Source organism: Dendrobates tinctorius, unplaced genomic scaffold, assembly GCF_039654945.1.
Source record: "Dendrobates tinctorius isolate UK_male_01 unplaced genomic scaffold, ASM3965494v1 ptg000130l, whole genome shotgun sequence".
Taxonomy (NCBI): Eukaryota; Metazoa; Chordata; class Amphibia; order Anura; family Dendrobatidae; genus Dendrobates; species Dendrobates tinctorius.
Window position 1 is genome coordinate 5,902,414 of NW_027361798.1, and position 24,339 is coordinate 5,926,752.

At 51.2% G+C, this 24,339-nt stretch overlaps 1 protein-coding gene across 6 annotated transcripts in view; it reads right to left on the reverse strand.

Annotated features, from left to right (window-relative positions):
• Nucleotides 1–24,339, reverse strand: part of PLEC (plectin) — a 475,125-nt gene that overhangs the window by 334,420 nt on the left and 116,366 nt on the right. For 2 of the 6 annotated variants that reach the window (XM_073543320.1, XM_073543317.1), the window contains exon 1: nt 10,780–11,383. The exons of the other annotated variants lie outside the window; for them this stretch is intronic. In XM_073543320.1, coding sequence (XP_073399421.1) covers nt 10,780–10,870 — 91 coding nt within the window. In that variant the 5' untranslated portion in view covers nt 10,871–11,383. Of the gene's footprint in view, nt 1–10,779; nt 11,384–24,339 lie in introns of those variants that run through there. 6 annotated transcript variants of the gene reach the window in all.

The window sequence follows — 24,339 nt, forward strand, 5'->3', positions numbered from 1 at the left end:
CTGTGCAGTCTATATACACAGGAGGAGTGGTACTGGGCAGTGTATATATACAGGAGGAGTGGTACTGGGCAGTGTATATATACAGGAGGAGTGGTACTGTGCAGTGTATATATACAGGAGGAGTGGTACTGTGTAGTGTATATATACAGGAGGAGTGGTACTGAGCAGTGTATATATACAGGAGGAGCGGTAATGGGCAGTGTATATATACATATATACAGGAGGAGCGGTTCTGTGCAGTGTATATATACAGGAGGAGTGGTACTGTGCAGTGTATATATACAGGAGGAGTGGTACTGTGCAGTGTACATATACAGGAGGAGCGGTACTGTGCTGTGTATATATACAGGAGGAGCGGTTCTGTGCAGTGTATATATACAGGAGGAGTGGTACTGTGCAGTGTATATATACAGGAGGAGTGGTACTGTGCAGTGTATATACACAGGAGGAGTGGTACTGTGCAGTGTATATATACTGGAGGAGCGGTACTGTGCAGTATATATATATATACAGGAGGAGTGGTACTGTGCAGTGTATATATAGAGAAGTGGTACTGTGCAGTGTTTATATACAGGAGGAGTGGTACTGTGCAGTATATATATATATATATATATACAGGAGGAGTGGTACTGTGCAGTGTATATATATATACAGGAGGAGGGGTACTGTGCAGTATATATATATATATATATACAGGAGGAGGGGTACTGTGCAGTATATATACACAGGAGGAGTGGTACTGTGCAGTATATATATATATATATATATACAGGAGGAGTGGTACTGTGCAGTGTATATATAGAGAAGTGGTACTGTGCAGTGTATATATACAGGAGGAGTGGTACTGGGCAGTGTATATATACAGGAGGAGCGGTTCTGTGCAGTGTATATATACAGGAGGAGTGGTACTGTGCAGTGCATATATACAGGAGGAGTGGTAATGGGCAGTGTATATATACAGGAGCAGTGGTTCTGTGCAGTGTATATATACAGGAGGAGTGGTACTGTGCAGTGTATATATACAGGAGGAGTGGTAATGGGCAGTGTATATATACAGGAGGAGCGGTACTGTGCAGTATATATATACAGGAGGAGTGGTACTGTGCAGTGTATATATACAGGAGTGGTACTGTGCAGTGTATATACAGAGAAGTGGTACTGTGCAGTGTATATATACAGGAGGAGTGGTACTGTGCAGTGTATATATACCGGAGGAGTGGTACTGTGCAGTGTATATATACAGGAGTGGTACTGTGCAGTGTATATATAGAGAAGTGGTACTGTGCAGTGTATATATACAGGAGGAGTGGTACTGTGCAGTGTATATACACAGGAGGAGTGGTACTGTGCAGTGTATATACACAGGAGGAGTGGTACTGTGCAGTGTATATATACAGGAGGAGTGGTACTGTGCAGTGTATATATAGAGAAGTGGTACTGTGCAGTGTATATATACAGGAGGAGGGGTACTGTGCAGTGTATAGAGAAGTGGTACTCTGCAGTGTATATATACAGGAGGAGTGGTACTGTGCAGTGTATATACACAGGAGGAGTGGTACTGTGCAGTGTATATATACAGGAGGAGTGGTACTGTGCAGTGTATATATAGAGAAGTGGTACTGTGCAGTGTATATATACAGGAGGAGTGGTACTGTGCAGTACCACTCAAGCATCAATGACAGCTTGAAGTCTTTTGTCATTCTTGACTCCGAGCTTTCCTTTGCCCCCCACATTCGATCACTGGCTCGCTCTTGTCATCTGCACCTCAAAGACATTTCTAGAATTTGACCTTTTCTTACTTTTGACTCTGCAAAAACTCTTACTGTTTCTCTTATTCATTCTCGTCTCGACTATTGTAACTCTCTCTTCTAATCGGTCTCCTTCTTACCAAACTCTCCCCCTCCAATCTGTCTTGAATGCTGCAGCCAGGATCATATTCCTCACCAATCGTTACACCGATGCCTCTACCTTGTGCCAGTCATTACACTGGCTACCCATCCACTCCAGAATCCAGTATAAACTTATTACCCTCACCCACAAAGCCCTCCATGGCTCAGCCCCCCACCTACATCTCCTCCCTTGTTTCAGTATACCACCCTACCCGCGCCCTCCGTTCTGCTGATGACCTGAGGTTAGCATCCTCAATAATCAGAACCTCCCACTCCCATCTACAACACTTTTCATGTGCTGCGCCAATTCTTTGGAATGCACTACCCAGGTTAATACGATTAATCCCCAATCCCCACAATTTTAAGCGTGCCCTGAAAACGCATTTATTCAGACTGGCCTATCGCCTCAACACATTAACCTAATCTATCCCTGTGTGGCACAGCCAAAAGTTTTACCATAACCAGGTTCCCGCATCATGTTCCCACATGCTTTATGCATCCATTAGCCCTCTGTGTCTGTACTGTTACACACTTAACATTATGGCTGGTCCATACAATCAGGGCAACTGTTACCACCCACCTTTCATGTCTCCTTCTTTCCTCATAGACTGTAAGCTTGCGAGCAGGGCCCTCACTCCTCTTGGTATCTGTTATGATTTATGTGATTATTGTTATGCTGTAATGTCTATTGTCTGTACAAGTCCCCTCTACATAATGTCAAGTGCTGCGGAATATGTTGGCGCTATAGAAATAAAATTATCATTATTATTTATTATAGCTCTGGATGAGGTTCTTTATTTTCTCAGATGGTAAAGCTGCCCACTCGTCTTGGCAATAAGCCTCCAGTTCAGCACTAATCAGACTGAGAATAAATGGTAGCGCGCTGCGAGTGACCACAAATATCAGACGAGACTTGCCAATGAAAGGCAACGGATCATGCGTATACCGCCCCATACACATCTCATGATGACAGCTGTGATTTTTAACAATTCACAGCTGACATTAGACCCCAAGTCTCAGCAGGGCAATCGGGAACAGCCGGCAAAGAGCCAGCCAACAGCTGTCTGCTTTACCTCGGCTGGTTAGCAAAAATAGAGATGGAGGGGACCGCACATTGTTTTATTCATTTATTAGGTTAAAAAAGCTAAAAAGTTGTAGAATAAACTCCACATGAAAGGCTCTATAGGGGGCAAGTCTATAATATGTGGGGGTTGTGAAATTATATAGGTACAGGACATTATATATTCTAGATCTGATATCTTGTGGTTATCCATCTTTAGATTGCTTTGTGAGTTTTGGAATCAAGCTTTAATTTACATAGAGTAATATAGTATGTAAATGATGCTCACTGCACACGGAGGCTTGGCGAGAAAGAAACCGCAGTCACATTGCACATGGAGGCTCAGTGAGAAAGAAAACGCAGTCACATTGCACATGGAGACTCGGTGAGAAAGAAAACGCAGTCACATTGCACACAGAGGCTCGGTGAGAAAAAAAACGCAGTCACATTGCACACGGAGGCTCGGTGAGAAAGAAAACGCAGTCACATTGCACATGGAGGCTCAGTGAGAAAAAAAACGCAGTCACATTGCACATGGAGGCTTGGTGAGAAAGAAAACGCAGTCACATTGCACACGGAGGCTCGGTGAGAAAGAAAACGCAGTCACATTGCACACGGAGGCTCAGTGAGAAAGAAAACGCAGTCACATTGCACATGGAGGCTCGGTGAGAAAGAAAACGCAGTCACATTGCACACGGAGGCTCGGCGAGAAAGAAATCGCTATGACATTACACATGGAGGCTCGGTGAGAAAGAAAACGCAGTCACATTGCATATGGAGGCTTGGTGAGAAAGAAAACGCTGTGACATTACACATGGAGGCTCGGTGAGAAAGAAAACGCAGTCACATTGCACATGGAGGCTCAGTGAGAAAGAAAACGCAGTCACATTGCACATGGAGGCTCGGTGAGAAAGAAAACGCAGTCACATTGCACATGGAGGCTCGGTGAGAAAGAAAACGCAGTCACATTGCACATGGAGGCTTGGTGAGAAAGAAAACGCAGTCACATTGCACACGGAGGCTCGGTGAGAAAGAAAACACAGTCACATTGCACATGGAGGCTTGGTGAGAAAGAAAACGCAGTCAAATTGCACATGGAGACTTGGTGAGAAACAAAACGCAGTCACATTGCACATGGAGGCTTGGTGAGAAACAAAACGCAGTCACATTGCACATGGAGGCTCGGTGAGAAACAAAACGCAGTCACATTGCACATGGAGGCTGGGTGAGAAAGAAAACGCAGTCACATTGCACATGGAGGCTTGGTGAGAAAGAAAACGCAGTCACATTGCACATGGAGGCTCGGTGAGAAAGAAAACGCAGTCACATTGCACATGGAGGCTTGGTGAGAAAGAAAACGCAGTCACATTGCACACGGAGGCTCGGTGAGAAAGAAAACACAGTCACATTGCACATGGAGGCTTGGTGAGAAAGAAAACGCAGTCACATTGCACATGGAGGCTTGGTGAGAAACAAAACGCAGTCACATTGCACATGGAGGCTCAGTGAGAAAGAAAACGCAGTCACATTGCACATGGAGGCTCGGTGAGAAAGAAAACGCAGTCACATTGCACATGGAGGCTCGGTGAGAAACAAAACGCAGTCACATTGCACATGGAGGCTCGGTGAGAAAGAAAACGCAGTCACATTGCACATGGAGGCTCGGTGAGAAAGAAAACGCATTAAACAAAAAAAGGGTTGCAAGTCTGCATGTCAATATGGAATATGAATAGCAATACGGATTCTGGATAATATGAAAAAACGGAACCGCTTGGCACATAATTTGGCCAATGACAAGGCGGCCTCAGAACTGCTGGGAACCTCCGTGTGTAGTGTGAACACTGCTCTAAGACTGGAGTCTGGGTTTCTGGGTATATGTGAATACCTCTCTTTGGAGCCTGAATTTATGGATAGGTACACCTCATGCTGAAGGGCGGAGGTCAGAGAGCTAATATACAAAGACAAAAGGCTGACTGGCGCATCCATGAATTGGCCAAATTCTGTGCCAAGCGTCTCCGCTTTTCCTATCATCCACAAGTCGTGTTGCTCTTCATATGTCATATTTCACAGTGATGTGCTTTACCACTGCAGAGGTTTATTGTAAATGGAGGCGGCGGCTCCTAGTCTGCACCTGTTGACACGAGCTTGGAAGAGCCAGTCAGTCTGAGAAAGAAAACGCAGTCACATCGCACACGAATCACAAGAGTCAAAGCACATGGACGCCATTCATCCAACGCTTCAGGATGAACATCGGAGTATGATGGGAGTGATGGTGGTCTCCGTACTGATCCCGATCACTCCCATCATACCCTGTGATCGGGGTCAGTACAGAGACCGCCATCACTCCCATCATACCCTTTGATCGGGGGTCAGTACAGAGACCACCATCACTCCCATCATACCCTGTGATCGGGGGTCAGTACAGAGACCACCATCACTCCCATCATACCCTGTGATCGGGGTCAGTACAGAGACCACCATCACTCCCATCATATTCTGTGATCGGGGTCAGTACAGGGACCACCATCACACCCATCATACCCTGTGATCGGGGGTCAGTACAGAGACCACCATCACTCCCATCATACCCTGTGATCGGGGTCAGTACAGAGACCACCATCACTCCCATCATACCCTGTGATCGGGGGTCAGTACAGAGACCACCATCACTCCCATCATACCCTGTGATCAGGGTCAGTACAGAGACCACCATCACTCCCATCATACCCTGTGATCGGGGGGTCAGTACAGAGACCACCATCACTCCCATCATACCCTGTGATCAGGGTCAGTACAGAGACCACCATCACTCCCATCATACCCTGTGATCGGGGTCAGTACAGAGACCACCATCACTCCCATCATACCCTGTGATCGGGGGTCAGTACAGAGACCACCATCACTCCCATCATACCCTGTGATCAGGGTCAGTACAGAGACCACCATCACTCCCATCATACCCTGTGATCGGGGGTCAGTACAGAGACCACCATCACTCCCATCATACCCTGTGATCAGGGTCAGTACAGAGACCACCATCACTCCCATCATACCCTGTGATCGGGGTCAGTACAGAGACCACCATCACTCCCATCATACCCTGTGATCGGGGTCAGTACAGAGACCACCATCACTCCCATCATACCCTGTGATCGGGGATCAGTACAGAGACCACCATCACTCCCATCATACCCTGTGATCGGGGGTCAGTACAGAGACCACCATCACTCCCATCATACCCTGTGATCAGGGTCAGTACAGAGACCACCATCACTCCCATCATATCCTGTGATCGGGGGTCAGTACAGAGACCGCCATCACTCCCATCATACCCTGTGATCAGGGTCAGTACAGAGACCACCATCACTCCCATCATACCCTGTGATCAGGGTCAGTACAGAGACCGCCATCACTCCCATCATACCCTGTGATCGGGGTCAGTACAGAGACCGCCATCACTCCCATCATACCCTGTGATCGGGGTCAGTACAGAGACCACCATCACTCCCATCATACCCTGTGATCGGGGGTCAGTACAGAGACCACCATCACTCCCATCATATCCTGTGATCGGGGTCAGTACAGAGACCGCCATCACTCCCATCATACCGTGTGATCGGGGTCAGTACAGAGACCACCATCACTCCCATCATACCCTGTGATCGGGGGTCAGTACAGAGACCACCATCACTCCCATTATACCCTGTGATCAGGGGTCAGTACAGAGACCGCCATCACTCCCATCATACCCTGTGATCGGGGTCAGTACAGAGACCGCCATCACTCCCATCAAACCCGGTGATCGGGGGTCAGTACAGAGACCACCATCACTCCCATCATACCCTGTGATCAGGGGTCAGTACAGAGACCACCATCACTCCCATCATATCCTGTGATCGGGGTCAGTACAGAGACCGCCATCACTCCCATCAAACCCGGTGATCGGGGGTCAGTACAGAGACCACCATCACTCCCATCATACCCTGTGATCAGGGGTCAGTACAGAGACCACCATCACTCCCATCATACCCTGTGATCGGGGGTCAGTACAGAGACCACCATCACTCCCATCATACCCTGTGATTGGGGTCAGTACAGAGACCACCATCACTCCCATCATATCCTGTGATCGGGGTCAGTACAGAGACCGCCATCACTCCCATCATACCGTGTGATCGGGGTCAGTACAGAGACCACCATCACTCCCATCATATCCTGTGATCGGGGTCAGTACAGAGACCGCCATCACTCCCATCAAACCCGGTGATCGGGGGTCAGTACAGAGACCACCATCACTCCCATCATACCCTGTGATCAGGGGTCAGTACAGAGACCACCATCACTCCCATCATACCCTGTGATCGGGGGTCAGTACAGAGACCACCATCACTCCCATCATACCCTGTGATCGGGGGTCAGTACAGAGACCACCATCACTCCCATTATACCCTGTGATCAGGGGTCAGTACAGAGACCGCCATCACTCCCATCATACCCTGTGATCGGGGGTCAGTACAGAGACCACCATCACTCCCATCATACCCGGTGATCGGGGTCAGTACAGAGACCACCATCACTCCCATCATACCCTGTGATCGGGGGTCAGTACAGAGACCACCATCACTCCCATCATACCCTGTGATCGGGGGTCAGTACAGAGACCACCATCACTCCCATGATACCCTGTGATCGGGGGTCAGTACAGAGACCACCATCACTCCCATCATACCCTGTGATCGGGGGTCAGTACAGAGACCACCATCACTCCCATCATACCCTGTGATCGGGGTCAGTACAGAGACCACCATCACTCCCATCATATTCTGTGATCGGGGTCAGTACAGAGACCACCATCACTCCCATCATACCCTGTGATCGGGGGTCAGTACAGAGACCACCATCACTCCCATCATACCCTGTGATCGGGGGTCAGTACAGAGACCACCATCACTCCCATGATACCCTGTGATCGGGGGTCAGTACAGAGACCACCATCACTCCCATGATACCCTGTGATCGGGGGTCAGTACAGAGACCACCATCACTCCCATCATACCCTGTGATCGGGGGTCAGTACAGAGACCGCCATCACTCCCATCATACCCTGTGATCGGGGGTCAGTACAGAGACCGCCATCACTCCCATTATACCCTGTGATCAGGGGTCAGTACAGAGACCACCATCACTCCCATCATACCCGGTGATCGGGGTCAGTACAGAGACCACCATCACTCCCATCATACCCTGTGATCGGGGGTCAGTACAGAGACCACCATCACTCCCATCATACCCTGTGATCGGGGGTCAGTACAGAGACCACCATCACTCCCATGATACCCTGTGATCAGGGGTCAGTACAGAGACCGCCATCACTCCCATCATACCCTGTGATCGGGGTCAGTACAGAGACCACCATCACTCCCATCATACCCGGTGATCGGGGTCAGTACAGAGACCACCATCACTCCCATGATACCCTGTGATCGGGGGTCAGTACAGAGACCACCATCACTCCCATCATACCCTGTGATCGGGGGTCAGTACAGAGACCACCATCACTCCCATGATACCCTGTGATCGGGGGTCAGTACAGAGACCACCATCACTCCCATCATACCCTGTGATCGGGGGTCAGTACAGAGACCACCATCACTCCCATCATACCCTGTGATCGGGGTCAGTACAGAGACCACCATCACTCCCATCATATTCTGTGATCGGGGTCAGTACAGAGACCACCATCACTCCCATCATACCCTGTGATCGGGGGTCAGTACAGAGACCACCATCACTCCCATCATACCCTGTGATCGGGGGTCAGTACAGAGACCACCATCACTCCCATCATACCCTGTGATCGGGGGTCAGTACAGAGACCACCATCACTCCCATGATACCCTGTGATCGGGGGTCAGTACAGAGACCACCATCACTCCCATCATACCCTGTGATCGGGGGTCAGTACAGAGACCACCATCACTCCCATCATACCCTGTGATCGGGGGTCAGTACAGAGACCACCATCACTCCCATCATACCCTGTGATCGGGGGTCAGTACAGAGACCACCATCACTCCCATCATACCCTGTGATCGGGGGTCAGTACAGAGACCACCATCACTCCCATCATACCCGGTGATCGGGGGTCAGTACAGAGACCGCCATCACTCCCATCATACCCTGTGATCGGGGGTCAGTACAGAGACCGCCATCACTCCCATTATACCCTGTGATCAGGGGTCAGTACAGAGACCACCATCACTCCCATCATACCCGGTGATCGGGGTCAGTACAGAGACCACCATCACTCCCATCATACCCTGTGATCGGGGGTCAGTACAGAGACCACCATCACTCCCATCATACCCTGTGATCGGGGGTCAGTACAGAGACCACCATCACTCCCATGATACCCTGTGATCAGGGGTCAGTACAGAGACCGCCATCACTCCCATCATACCCTGTGATCGGGGTCAGTACAGAGACCACCATCACTCCCATCATACCCTGTGATCGGGGGTCAGTACAGAGACCACCATCACTCCCATCATACCCTGTGATCGGGGGTCAGTACAGAGACCACCATCACTCCCATCATACCCTGTGATCGGGGGTCAGTACAGAGACCACCATCACTCCCATCATACCCTGTGATCGGGGGTCAGTACAGAGACCACCATCACTCCCATCATACCCTGTGATCGGGGGTCAGTACAGAGACCACCATCACTCCCATCATACCCTGTGATCGGGGGTCAGTACAGAGACCGCCATCACTCCCATGATACCCTGTGATCGGGGGTCAGTACAGAGACCACCATCACTCCCATCATACCCTGTGATCGGGGGTCAGTACAGAGACCACCATCACTCCCATCATACCCTGTGATCGGGGGTCAGTACAGAGACCACCATCACTCCCATCATACCCTGTGATCGGGGGTCAGTACAGAGACCATCACACCCATCATACCCTGTGATCGGGGGTCAGTACAGAGACCATCACACCCATCATACCCTGTGATCGGAGGTCAGTACAGAGACCACCATCACGCCCATTATACCCTGTGATCGGGGGTCAGTACAGAGACCACCATCACTCCCATCATACCCTGTGATCGGGGGTCAGTACAGAGACCATCACACCCATCATACCCTGTGATCGGGGGTCAGTACAGAGACCACCATCACGCCCATTATACCCTGTGATCGGGGGTCAGTACAGAGACCGCCATCACTCCCATCATACCCTGTGATCGGGGGTCAGTACAGAGACCATCACTCCCATCATACCCTGTGATCGGGGGTCAGTACAGAGACCACCATCACTCCCATTATACCCTGTGATCGGGGGTCAGTACAGAGACCACCATCACGCCCATTATACCCTGTGATCGGGGGGGTCAGTACATTTCTGTGCCGTCCATGTTTTCGGCGTCTGGCTCACACAGTTTCTGGCCGTGACTGACGGGGGCCGCACGGTCGGATCTGTCATCAGACCGACGTCTTCTTGTCAACGACTGTCAGGATACGTCACACATCCGCTGGGAACTGCGGACCAGAAATATCACAAAGGGCCTGTGGGGGAACTGTAAGTCCCAGCAGATCAACACTGGCTGTCACACACAGAATACAATGGTGCCAATATTCACCTGACGAAAAGTGTTAACCCAGGTGAGACCAGAAGCAAACTGCCCCCTCCTCAGCACCCCACCGGACGGGCGTAACTGCCCGGGACTGACCCCGGAGCCAATGACCCCTGCCAGGCACACACCGCACCAACAGTACACGGGGAGGGGGTTAACAGAGCCCGAAGGGAAAGGAAGTTACCTTTATACTTCTCCCGCACATCTTCATACGCCCGGATAAAGTCCTGCTCCTCTGCGCCCGGGGGCAACTGTGGCAACTGGAAGCTGGCCATGACTGGACCACCGACGGTACTGGGGGCAGCAGGCCTGCAGCGCCACCAAACACAGACCTCCGACTCTGCTCTATCCCTGCACCTCTGGCACCAATACTCACCCTCTGCACCCCTGGCACCGCTACACTCCCTCTGCACCCCTGGCACCGCTACTCGCCCTCTGCACCACTAGGACCGCTACACTCCCTCTGCACCACTAGGACCGCTACACTCCCTCTGCACCCCTGGCACCGATACTCGCCCTCTGCACCACTAGGACCGCTACACTCCCTCTGCACCCCTGGCACCGCTACTCGCCCTCTGCACCACTAGGACCGCTACACTCCCTCTGCACCACTAGGACCGCTACACTCCCTCTGCACCCCTGGCACCGATACTCGCCCTCTGCACCACTAGGACCGCTACACTCCCTCTGCACCCCTGGCACCGATACTCGCCCTCTGCACCACTAGGACCGCTACACTCCCTCTGCACCCCTGGCACCGCTACTCGCCCTCTGCACCACTAGGACCGCTACACTCCCTCTGCACCACTAGGACCGCTACACTCCCTCTGCACCCCTGGCACCGATACTCGCCCTCTGCACCACTAGGACCGCTACACTCCCTCTGCACCCCTGGCACCGATACTCGCCCTCTGCACCACTAGGACCGCTACACTCCCTCTGCACCCCTGGCACCGATACTCGCCCTCTGCACCACTAGGACCGCTACACTCCCTCTGCACCCCTGGCACCGCTACTCGCCCTCTGCACCACTAGGACCGCTACACTCCCTCTGCACCACTAGGACCGCTACACTCCCTCTGCACCCCTGGCACCGATACTCGCCCTCTGCACCACTAGGACAGCTACACTCCCTCTGCACCCCTGGCACCGATACTCGCCCTCTGCACCACTAGGACAGCTACACTCCCTCTGCACCCCTAGGACCGCTACTCGCCCTCTGCACCCCTGGCACCGATACTCGACCTCTGCACCCCTAGGACCGCTACACTCCCTCTGCACCCCTGGCACCGCTAGGACAGCTACACTCCCTCTGCACCCCTGGCACCGATACTCGACCTCTGCACCCCTGGCACCGATACTCGACCTCTGCACCCCTGGCACCGCTACACGCCCTCTGCACCCCTGGCACCGCTAGGACAGCTACACTCCCTCTGCACCCCTGGCACCGATACTCGACCTCTGCACCCCTGGCACCGATACTCGCCCTCTGCACCCCTAGGACCGCTACACTCCCTCTGCACCCCTGGCACCGATACTCGACCTCTGCACCCCTGGCACCGCTACACGCCCTCTGCACCCCTTGCACCGCTAGGACAGCTACACTCCCTCTGCACCCCTGGCACCGCTACTCGCCCTCTGCACCCCTGGCACCGCTACACTCCCTCTGCACCCCTAGGACCGCTACACTCCCTCTGCACCTCTGGCACCGCTACTCGCCCTCTGCACCCCTAGGACCGCTACACTCCCTCTGCACCCCTAGGACCGCTACACTCCCTCTGCACCCCTGGCACCGCTACTCGCCCTCTGCACCCCTAGGACCGCTACACTCCCTCTGCACCTCTGGCACCGCTACTCGCCCTCTGCACCCCTAGGACCGCTACACTCCCTCTGCACCCCTGGCACCGCTACTCTCTGTCTGCACCCCTGGTACCTCTGCTTTCCTTTTCACCTCCTAGTAACTCTCCTTTCCTCTGCGCCCCCTGGTAAGCTTCTCCTCTCCTATAGCCCTGCAGTGGTCCCTGCTCGCCCTTCTCCTCGGAGTCTCGCTCAGTCACAGCTGTCTCTTCAGCTCTCCGGCCCTCTCTCACATACCCATGCTCTGTCAGATCCCAAAAAGCCAAGCTGAGCCAAACCCTACAGCAGGGTCACTCCTCAGGCCCTACCTCTTAAAGGCACAGGAGGCAGCAGCTGCAGCAGTGTGACCGGTGCATCAGACACCTCCTACGTGTCCTTTCCAGCACCTGCTGCAGTCCTGATAATCTGAACACTTTAGGGGTCTTACCCCCCCCACATCACACACAAGAGCTTGCACTTCATATTAAAGGGGCAGTGACAAGGTCCCCTGGGCGCAGGCTGCGCAGTCAGTGCGGTCGTGTCAGGGTCTATGATGGCGGTTACAGTGCACACAGGGGGGATTATCACATCTGAGGTCATAATAAGCAGCGCCCCCCCCAGGAAAGATTCGGCATGGATCCGCTGCCGCAATGACGTCCCCTGGTGCCCAGTCTAATGGCAGTATGGCATGGTCTGAAGAGGGCGGAAGCTGCGGATTCTGTACAGTGTGTACAGAGGCGGTCAGGCCGCACCGCCGAGGATTCCGTACAGTGTGAACAGAGGCGAAGAGGCCGCACCGCCGAGGATTCCGTACAGTGTGAACAGAGGCGTAGAGGCCGCACCGCCGAGGATTCCGTACAGTGTGAACAGAGGCGTAGAGGCCGCACCGCCGAGGATTCCGTACAGTGTGAACAGAGGCGTAGAGGCCGCACCGCCGAGGATTCCGTACAGTGTGAACAGAGGCCTAGAGGCCGCACCGCCGAGGATTCTGTATAGTGTGAACAGAGGCGTAGAAGCCGCACCGCCGAGGATTCCGTACAGTGTGAACAGAGGTGTAGAGGCCGCACTGCCGAGGATTCCGTACAGTGTGAACAGAGGCCTAGAGGCCGCACCGCCGAGGATTCTGTATAGTGTGAACAGAGGCGTAGAAGCCGCACCGCCGAGGATTCCGTACAGTGTGAACAGAGGTGTAGAGGCCGCACCGCCGAGGATTCCGTACAGTGTGAACAGAGGCCTAGAGGCCGCACCGCCGAGGATTCTGTATAGTGTGAACAGAGGCGTAGAGGCCGCACTGCCGAGGATTCCGTACAGTGTGAACAGAGGCGTAGAGGCCGCACTGCCGAGGATTCCGTACAGTGTGAACAGAGGCTGCACCGCCGAGGATTCTATACAGTGTGAACAGAGGCGTAGAGGCCGTACCGCCGAGGATTCTATACAGTGTGAACAGAGGCGTAGAGGCCGCACCGCCGAGGATTCTATACAGTGTGAACAGAGGTGTAGAGGCCGCACTGCCGAGGATCCCGTACAGTGTGAACAGAGGCGTAGAGGCCGCACTGCCGAGGATTCCGTACAGTGTGAACAGAGGCTGCACCGCCGAGGATTCTATACAGTGTGAACAGAGGCGTAGAGGCCGCACCGCCGAGGATTCTATACAGTGTGAACAGAGGCGTAGAGGCCGCACCGCCGAGGATTCTGTACAGTGTGAACAGAGGCGTAGAGGCCGCACCGCCGAGGATTCCGTACAGTGTGAACAGAGGCTGCACCGCCGAGGATTCTATACAATGTGAACAAAGGCGTAGAGGCCGCACCGCCGAGGATTCCGTACAGTGTGAACAGAGGCGTAGAGGTCGCACCGCCGAGGATTCCGTACAGTGTGAACATCTGTCATCCCCCCACTAACTTGGGGGTTGGGAAAGACTAGTGGCTCGGAGCTCGGCAGTGGCGTGGAAACGCCACCCACCGCCGCCGCTCTCGCTGGTGCCCACCGTGGAGGCCGCCCTTCGGGCGATGTGTGGCACGGACCTCCGCAGGCCGCACTGCCGAGGATTCCGTACAGTGTGAACAGAGGCGTAGAGGCCACACCGCCTAGGATTCCGTACAGTGTGAACAGAGGCGTAGAGGCCGCACCGCCAAGGATTCCGTATAGTGTGAACAGAGGCGTAGAGGCCGCACCGCCGAGGATTCTATACAGTGTGAACAGAGGCGTAGAGGCCGCACCGCCGAGGATTCCGTACAGTGTGTACAGAGGCGTAGAGGCCGCACCGCCGAGGATTCTGTACAGTGTGAACAGAGGCCGCACCGCCGAGGATTCTATACAGTGTGAACAGAGGCGTAGAGGCCGCACCGCCGAGGATTCTATACAGTGTGAACAGAGGCGTAGAGGCCGCACCGCCGAGGATTCTATACAGTGTGAACAGAGGCGTAGAGGCCGCACCGCCGAGGATTCTATACAGTGTGAACAGAGGCGTAGAGGCCGCACCGCCGAGGATTCTGTACAGTGTGAACAGAGGCGTAGAGGCCGCACCGCCGAGGATTCCGTACAGTGTGAACAGAGGCCGCACCGCCGAGGATTCTATACAGTGTGAACAGAGGCGTAGAGGCCGCACCGCCGAGGATTCTATACAGTGTGAACAGAGGCGTAGAGGCCGCACCGCCGAGGATTCCGTACAGTGTGTACAGAGGCGTAGAGGCCGCACCGCCGAGGATTCTGTACAGTGTGAACAGAGGCGTAGAGGCCGCACCGCCGAGGATTCTGTACAGTGTGAACAGAGGCGTAGAGGCCGCACCGCCGAGGATTCCGTACAGTGTGAACAGAGGCCGCACCGCCGAGGATTCTATACAGTGTGAACAGAGGCGTAGAGGCCGCACCGCCGAGGATTCTATACAGTGTGAACAGAGGCGTAGAGGCCGCACCGCCGAGGATTCCGTACAGTGTGTACAGAGGCGTAGAGGCCGCACCGCCGAGGATTCTGTACAGTGTGAACAGAGGCGTAGAGGCCGCACCGCCGAGGATTCCGTACAGTGTGAACAGAGGCGTAGAGGCCGCACCGCCGAGGATTCCGTACAGTGTGAACAGAGGCGTAGAGGCCGCACCGCCGAGGATTCCATACAGTGTGAACAGAGGCCGCACCGCCGAGGATTCTATACAGTGTGAACAGAGGCGTAGAGGCCGCACCGCCGAGGATTCTATACAGTGTGAACAGAGGCCGCACCGCCGAGGATTCTGTACAGTGTGAACAGAGGCGTAGAGGCCGCACCGCTGAGGATTCCGTACAGTGTGAACAGAGGCGTAGAGGCCGCACCGCCAAGGATTCTGTACAGTGTGAACAGAGGCCGCACCGCCGAGGATTCCGTACAGTGTGAACAGAGGCCTAGAGGCCGCACCGCCGAGGATTCTGTACAGTGTGAACAGAGGCGCAGAGGCCGCACCGCTGAGGATTCCGTACAGTGTGAACAGAGCCGTAGAGGCCGCACCGCCGAGGATTCCGTACAGTGTGAACAGAGGTGTAGAGGCCGCACCGCCGAGGATTCCGTACAGTGTGAACAGAGGCTGCACCACCGAGGATTCTATACAATGTGAACAGAGGCGTAGAGGCCGTACCGCCGAGGATTCCGTACAGTGTGAACAGAGGCCGCACCGCCGAGGATTCTATACAGTGTGAACAGAGGCGTAGAGGCCGCACCGCCGAGGATTCTGTACAGTGTGAACAGAGGCGTAGAGGCCGCACCGCCGAGGATTCTGTACAGTGTGAACAGAGGCGTAGAGGCCGCACCGCCGAGGATTCCGTACAGTGTGAACAGAGGCTGCACCGCCGAGGATTCTATACAGTGTGAACAGAGGCGTAGAGGCCGCACCGCCGAGTATTCTATACAGTGTGAACAGAGGTGTAGAGGCCGCACCGCCGAGGATTCCGTACAGTGTGAACAGAGGCGTAGAGGCCGCACCGCCGAGGATTCCGTACAGTGTGAACAGAGGCTGCACCACCGAGGATTCTATACAGTGTGAACAGAGGAGTAGAGGCCGCACCGCCGAGGATTCCGTACAGTGTGAACAGAGGCGTAGAGGCCGCACCGCCGAGGATTCCGTACAGTGTGAACAGAGGCTGCACCGCCGAGGATTCTATACAGTGTGAACAGAGGTGTAGAGGCCACACAGTCGAGGATTCTGTACAGTGTGAACAGAGGCGTAGAGGCCGCACCGCCGAGGATTCCGTACAGTGTGACCAGAGGTGTAGAGGCCGCACCGCCGAGGATTCCGTACAGTGTGAACATAGGTGTAGAGGCCGCACCGCCGAGGATTCCGCACAGTGTGAACATAGGTGTAGAGGCCGTACCGCCGAGGATTCTGTACAGTGTGAACAGAGGCCTCACCGCCGAGGATTCCGTACAGTGTGAACATAGGTGTAGAGGTCGCATCGCCGAGGATTCCGTACAGTGTGAACAAAGGTGTAGAGGTCGCACCGCCGAAGAATCTGTACAGTGTGAACAGAGACGTAGAGGCCACACTGCCAAAGAATCCGTACAGTGTGACCAGAGGCGTAGAGGCCACACCGGTGAGGATTCCGTACAGTGTGAACAGAGGTGTACAGTCTACACTGTACAGAATCCTCAGCAGTGTATCTGGTGCCAGCCTCATTACTGGTGCTCAGCTTACAGTGGCTTGCAAAAGTATTCACCCCCTTGGCTTTTAGCTATATTGTTACATTACAACCGGTGTGTAAATATTTTTTGTAATCCGATTTGTGTGTGATGCATCAGCACTAAAAAGTTTAAGTTGGTGAAGTGAGTAGAATAAAGACAAAAATTAAATTTATGGGATCAAATAACTAACAACTGGCATGTGCATATGAATTCACCCCTTTTGCGATTTAGACCCTAAAAATTTCTGTTCCAAGCATTTCCCTTCATAAGTCCCATGCTTAGTAACAAGGTGTCCCCCTGCGTGCAATCTAAGTGCCACATGTGTCAGTATATACAGTATATATATATATATATATATATATATACAAAAGTGAGTGTGTGTGTGTGTGTGTGTATCACCAACCAATCACGAAGCATCTTTCATTTTACCAGAGCTGTTCAAAAGAAACTGAGCTGTGATTTGTTGCTATGAGCAACAGTTTTCCTTGTAGTCCGGTAGCTCTGGCTGGCGGGATGATGTGGGATATTATAGTGAATGTGGCTATGCGGAGTGGGCGGGGCTCTACACTCATCTTTATATATATAGATATAATAATTATAATTTGTTATAACTAACCGTAGTTAGTTACTAAGCCCGAGCAGCGCCGAGCTCTTCAGCTAGTACACTATGCTTTCTGAAATGCCACAGAGGCTGCAACATGGTCAAGTAGATCTCCAAACCATACCATGAAGACGAAGGAGATCTCCACGCCACACAAAGAAGACAAAGGAACTCTCCAAACCACACCATGAAGACGAAGGAGATCTCCACACTACACCATGAAGACGAAGGAAGTCTCCAAACAACACCATGAAGACCAAGGAGCTCTCCAAACAACACCATGAAAACAAAGGAGCTCTCCACACCACACCATGAAGACGAAGGAGATCTCCAAACCACACCATGAAGATGGAAGAGCTCTCCAAACAATACCATGAAGACGAAGGAGATCTCCAAACCACACAAAGAAGACGAAGGAACTCTCCAAATCACACCATGAAGGCAAAAGAACTCTCCAAAACAACACCATGTAGACCAAGGAGCTCTCCAAACAACACCATGAAAAAGAAGGAGCTCTTCACACCACGAAGAAGAAGGAGATCTCCAAACCACACCATGAAGACGGAGGAGCTCTCCAAACAATACCATGAAGATGAAGGAGATCTCCAAACCACACCATGAAGACGAGGGAACTCTCCAAATCACACCATGAAAATGAGGGAACTCTTGAAACCACACCATGAAGACGAAGGAGCTCTCCAAACCACACCTTGAACACAAAGGATCTCTCCAATCAACACCATGAAGACGAATGAGCTCTCCAAACACCTAAAAAGACCAAGGAGCTCTCCAAACAACACCATGAAGACTAGAAATAGACGCAATTAAATTAAAATAAAAAATGGTGTGGGTTCCCCTGTATGTTTTTTAACCAGCCAGGCAAAACTCACAGCTGGGGACTGCAACCCTTAGCTGTCAGCATCAGCAAGACCGGTTACCAAGAATAGATGGGTCCCCGCGTTGTAATTTTTTATTTATTAATTTTTTTTAAAACACGGCATGGGGTCCCCCCATTTTTGACAACCAGCCTTGCTTAAGCAGACAGATGGGGGCTTGTATTCTCTGGCTGGTAAGGGGCCGTGGATATTGCCCCCCTAGCCTAAAAATAGCAGCCCGCAGCTGCCCACAAAAGGCACATCTATTAGATGCGCCAATTCTGGGGCTTTGCCCGGCTCTTCCCACTTGCCCTGTAGCAGTGTCAAGTGGGGTTCATATTTGTGGGGTTGATGTCACCTTTGTATTGTCCGGTGACATGAAGCCCACAGCTTAGTAATGGAGAAGTATCTATAACACCTATCCATCAGTAATCCTACAGTTAGATGGTAAATAAACACACAGCCAGAATAAAGTCCCTTTTTAGAAATAAAAAACACTTAATTTTTTATTTAAAAATAACAAACATTTATACACACCTAACGCCTAATTCTACTAAGTCCCTTGTCTCCTGTAAGAAAACAAACATTGAAAACAATATCCCTCACCTGTCCGTCGTACTGTCCCACACCGTAATCCATGTCTGGGTGATAAACAGTTTTCAAACCTGGACGGTGCCAAGAGGCGACCGCCCATGCTGAGAACCACTGAAGAATGAGCTGCTGCAGACGTAGCATCAGTGACTAGCCGTGATGTCATCGAGGTTACTGCTGGTCACTGAGGCTGCGTTCCCAGCCGGGCTGAACTGCGGTGACCTCGGTGAGATCCCCGCTAGCACCGTGATAAAGTCTCATGGTGCAGAAGAGATTTCACCACATTTTAAATCCACCACAGTGGAATTCTCCTGCTGAACTGTGGTGAACTCGTCTGCACCATGAGACTTATTCTCATGGTGCTAGCGGCGATCTCATCGGGGTCACTGCAGTTCATTTGCCTAGCTTGGAACGCAGCCTCAGTGACCGAAGGTAAGCTCTCTGACGACACCGCCGGTCACTTACGCTGCGCTCGCAACAGTTCATTCCCCAGTACACTACTTGATGATACAGCATTTACTCTTAATTATGACAGACATATATTTTCAGGACACAGACTATTGTTTATATGAGTCTGAACGTTGACTCTTGAATTGATGTTTGTGAATTGTTGAATGGCTGCTGTTTGACTCTTATATCAGCCCCTACAGTTTATTGTGTTGCTATCTTTGCAGGACAAAGACGCAAGGTCATTGAATAATTGATATTTGCTGATATGTTGATTATATTGTATTACATTGTATAAGTCCATGTAGCCGGTTGACCTACAAACAGTGAGGGACAAACTATGCAGATTAACTATTCAATGAGAGTTGATCCCATCCCACCTTCCCCCTGACATGCTGATGATGGCCTAAAGGACAGTTGTGAACTATATTTTCCCAGAGAAAATCTACAGGATGCCAGCTTAAAGGGAACCTGTCAGCAGGATTGTGCTCAGGACAGTGTCAGGTTGGCGCCGTTATACTGATTACTATGCTACCTGATGATGAAATCCATCTTGTGGTTGGTATTGTAGTCTGCATTTTCAGTTTTGAGTTAATGATATGCTCGCGCTTCGGAGCGGGGTTTCATGTGGTGCTCTGATTAGATATTCATAATGAAGACTGCTGACAAGTCCCTGATCCCTCACTGACCTGCTCCCTAGATTACATAATGAATATTATACAGTATACACATATTGAAAGAAAACAAAGAAAAAACCCTTCTGCAGGTAGGTGCTGGCTGTGGCGCCTGCGCTGCAGCATAATCACATGTGTAAGGCTGGTTTCAGACTAACGTTTTTTAGCGCAGCACATCGTGCGCGTCCATCCGCATGCGCCATGCTCCCCTATGTGTAACATGGGGGCGCATGGTCTAGCGTTTGCACGCATTTGTATGCGTTTTCGTGCACATGCTTTTTTTGTAGTGTGCGCCTAGGCGCGCCGGACGCAAACTGTTGCATTTTTGGTCCGTCCAACTGGTTTCAAAAAAACACCTGCGCATGGAATGCGCCAAAAAAATCACATTACAGTCTATGGGAACGCAGGCGTGCGCATGGACATGCGTGCGCCTGCGTTTAAAATCGCATGCGTTTTAAGCATTAACATGGCTAGAAACTGGTTAAAACGCATACGACTAAAAAAAGCAAACGCATGCAAAACGCATCATGCGTTTTTTGCATGCGTTTCTATTGCGCACGAAGCGCTGCGCTAAAAAATGCTAATTTGAAACTAGCCTAATGTCTATATAATTAATATGGGTGAGGTTATCCTGATAATCCAGGAGAAAAAAAAACTCCATTTGAAAATGGCGCCGGCCGCGCCTGCGCAGTAGCAGCTATTGGTGTATATAGAGGTGTACGCTAGAGGAAAAAAAAATTTCCTCTTCCAAGATGGCGCCGTCGGCGCTGCAGCAGCTATGAGATCACCTCTATATACACCAATAGATGCTACTGCAAAGGCGCGGTAGGCGCCATTTTCAAATGGATTTTTTTTTGGATTATCAGGATAACCTCATCTATATTTTATACACATTACACAAGCGATTATGCTGCAGCGAAGGCGACACGGCCAGCACCTGAATGCAGAAGGGGTTTTTCATAAGTATATATAAATATTCATTATGTTAACTATAGTGCGGAGCAGTGACCGGTCAGAAGGCTGCATTATGAATATCTAATCAGAGCACCACATGAAGACTCCCGCTACAGCTCCACCCCCAGCTCCGCCCCGGAGCACGAGCATATCATTAACTCAAAACTGAAAATACACATTACACAACCACCACAAGACGGATTTCATCACCAGGTATCAGTGTTAACGGCGCCAACCTGACACTCTGTGTAGTAACTGGGCACAATCCTGATCACAGGTGTCAGTGTAATCAGTATAACGGCCCCGACCTGACACTGTCTGTAGTTACTGAGCACAATCCTGATCACAGGTGTCAGTGTAATCAGTATAATAGACCGACCTGACACTGTCTGTAGTTACTGAGCACAATCCTGATCACAGGTATCAGTATAACGGGCCGACCTGACAGTGTGTATAGTTAGTAAGTACAATCCTGATCACAGGTGCCAGTGTAATCAGTATAACGGCACTAACCTGACGCTGTCTGTAGTTACTGAGTACAATCCTGATCACAGGTGTCAGTGTAATCAGTATAATGGCCGACCTGACACTGTCTGTAGTTACTGAGCACAATCCTGATCACAGGTGTAAGTGTAATCAGTATAACGGGCCGACCTGACACTGTGTGTAGTTACTGAGTACAATCCTGATCACAGGTGTCAGTGTAATCAGTATAACGGAGCCAAACTGACACTGTCTGTAGTTACTGAGCACAATCCTGATCACAGGTATCAGTATAACGGGCCGACCTGACAGTGTGTATAGTTAGTAAGTACAATCCTGATCACAGGTGCCAGTGTAATCAGTATAACGGCACTAACCTGACGCTGTCTGTAGTTACTGAGCACAATCCTGATCACAGGTGTCAGTGTAATCAGTATAATGGCCGACCTGAAAAACTGTCTGTAGTTACTGAGCACAATCCTGATCACAGGTGTAAGTGTAATCAGTATAACGGGCCGACCTGACACTGTGTGTAGTTACTGAGTACAATCCTGATCACAGGTGTCAGTGTAATCAGTATAACGGCCCCGACCTGACACTGTCTGTAGTTACTGAGCACAATCCTGATCACAGGTATCAGTATAACGGGCCGACCTGACAGTGTGTATAGTTAGTAAGTACAATCCTGATCACAGGTGCCAGTGTAATCAGTATAACGGCACTAACCTGACGCTGTCTGTAGTTACTGAGCACAATCCTGATCACAGGTGTCAGTGTAATCAGTATAATGGCCGACCTGACACTGTCTGTAGTTACTGAGCACAATCCTGATCACAGGTGTAAGTGTAATCAGTATAACGGGCCGACCTGACACTGTGTGTAGTTACTGAGTACAATCCTGATCACAGGTGTCAGTGTAATCAGTATAACGGAGCCAAACTGACACTGTCTGTAGTTACTGAGCACAATCCTGATCACAGGTATCAGTATAACGGGCCGACCTGACAGTGTGTATAGTTAGTAAGTACAATCCTGATCACAGGTGCCAGTGTAATCAGTATAACGGCACTAACCTGACGCTGTCTGTAGTTACTGAGCACAATCCTGATCACAGGTGTCAGTGTAATCAGTATAATGGCCGACCTGACACTGTCTGTAGTTACTGAGCACAATCCTGATCACAGGTATCAGTGTAATCAGTATAACGGCACCGACCTGACACTGTCTGTAGTTACTGAGCACAATCCTGATCACAGGTGTCAGTGTAATCAGTATAACGGCACCGACCTGACACTGTCTGTAGTTACTGAGCACAATCCTGATCACAGGTGTCAGTGTAATCAGTATAACGGGCCGACCTGACACTGTGTGTAGTTAGTACAATCCTGATCACAGGTGACAGTGTAATCAGTATAATGGCACTAACCTGACGCTGTCTGTAGTTACTGAGCACAATCCTGATCACAGGTGTCAGTGTAATCAGTATAATGGGCCGACCTGACACTGTCTGTAGTTACTGAGCACAATCCTGATCACAGGTGTCAGTGTAATCAGTATAACGGGCCAACCTGACACTGTCTGTAGTTACTGAGCACAATCCTGATCACAGGTATCAGTGTAATCAGTATAACGGCACCGACCTGACACTGTCTGTAGTTACTGAGTACAATCCTGATCACAGGTGTCAGTGTAATTAGTATAACGGCACCGACCTGACACTGTCTGTAGTTACTGAGCACAATCTTGATCACAGGTGTCAGTGTAATCAGTATAACGGCACCGACCTGACACTGTCTGTAGTTACTGAGTACAATCCTGATCACAGGTGTCAGTGTAATCAGTATAACGGCACCGACCTGACACTGTCTGTAGTTACTGAGCACAATCCTGATCACAGGTATCAGTATAACGGGCCGACCTGACAGTGTGTATAGTTAGTAAGTACAATCCTGATCACAGGTGCCAGTGTAATCAGTATAACGGCACTAACCTGACGCTGTCTGTAGTTACTGAGCACAATCCTGATCACAGGTGTCAGTGTAATCAGTATAATGGCCGACCTGACACTGTCTGTAGTTACTGAGCACAATCCTGATCACAGGTGTCAGTGTAATCAGTATAACGGCACTGACCTGACACTGTGTGTAGTTACTGAGTATAATCCTGATCACAGGTGTCAGTGTAATCAGTATAACGGCGCCAACCTGACACTGCCTGTAGTTACTGAGCACAATCCTGATCACAGGTATCAGTGTAATCAGTATAACGGCACCGACCTGACACTGTCTGTAGTTACTGAGCACAATCCTGATCACAGGTGTCAGTGTAATCAGTATACTGGTACCGACCTGACACTGTCTATAATCACTGAGCACAGTCCTGATCACAGGTGTCAGTGTAATCAGTATAACGGCACCGACCTGACACTGTCTGTAGTTACTGAGCACAATCCTGATCACAGGTGTAATCAGTATAACGGAGCCAACCTGACACTGTCTGTAGTCACTGTCTGTAGTTACTGAGCACAATCCTGATCACAGGTATCAGTATAACGGGCCGACCTGACACTGTGTGTAGTTAGTAAGTACAATCCTGATCACAGGTGTCAGTGTAATCAGTATAACGGCACTAACCTGATGCTG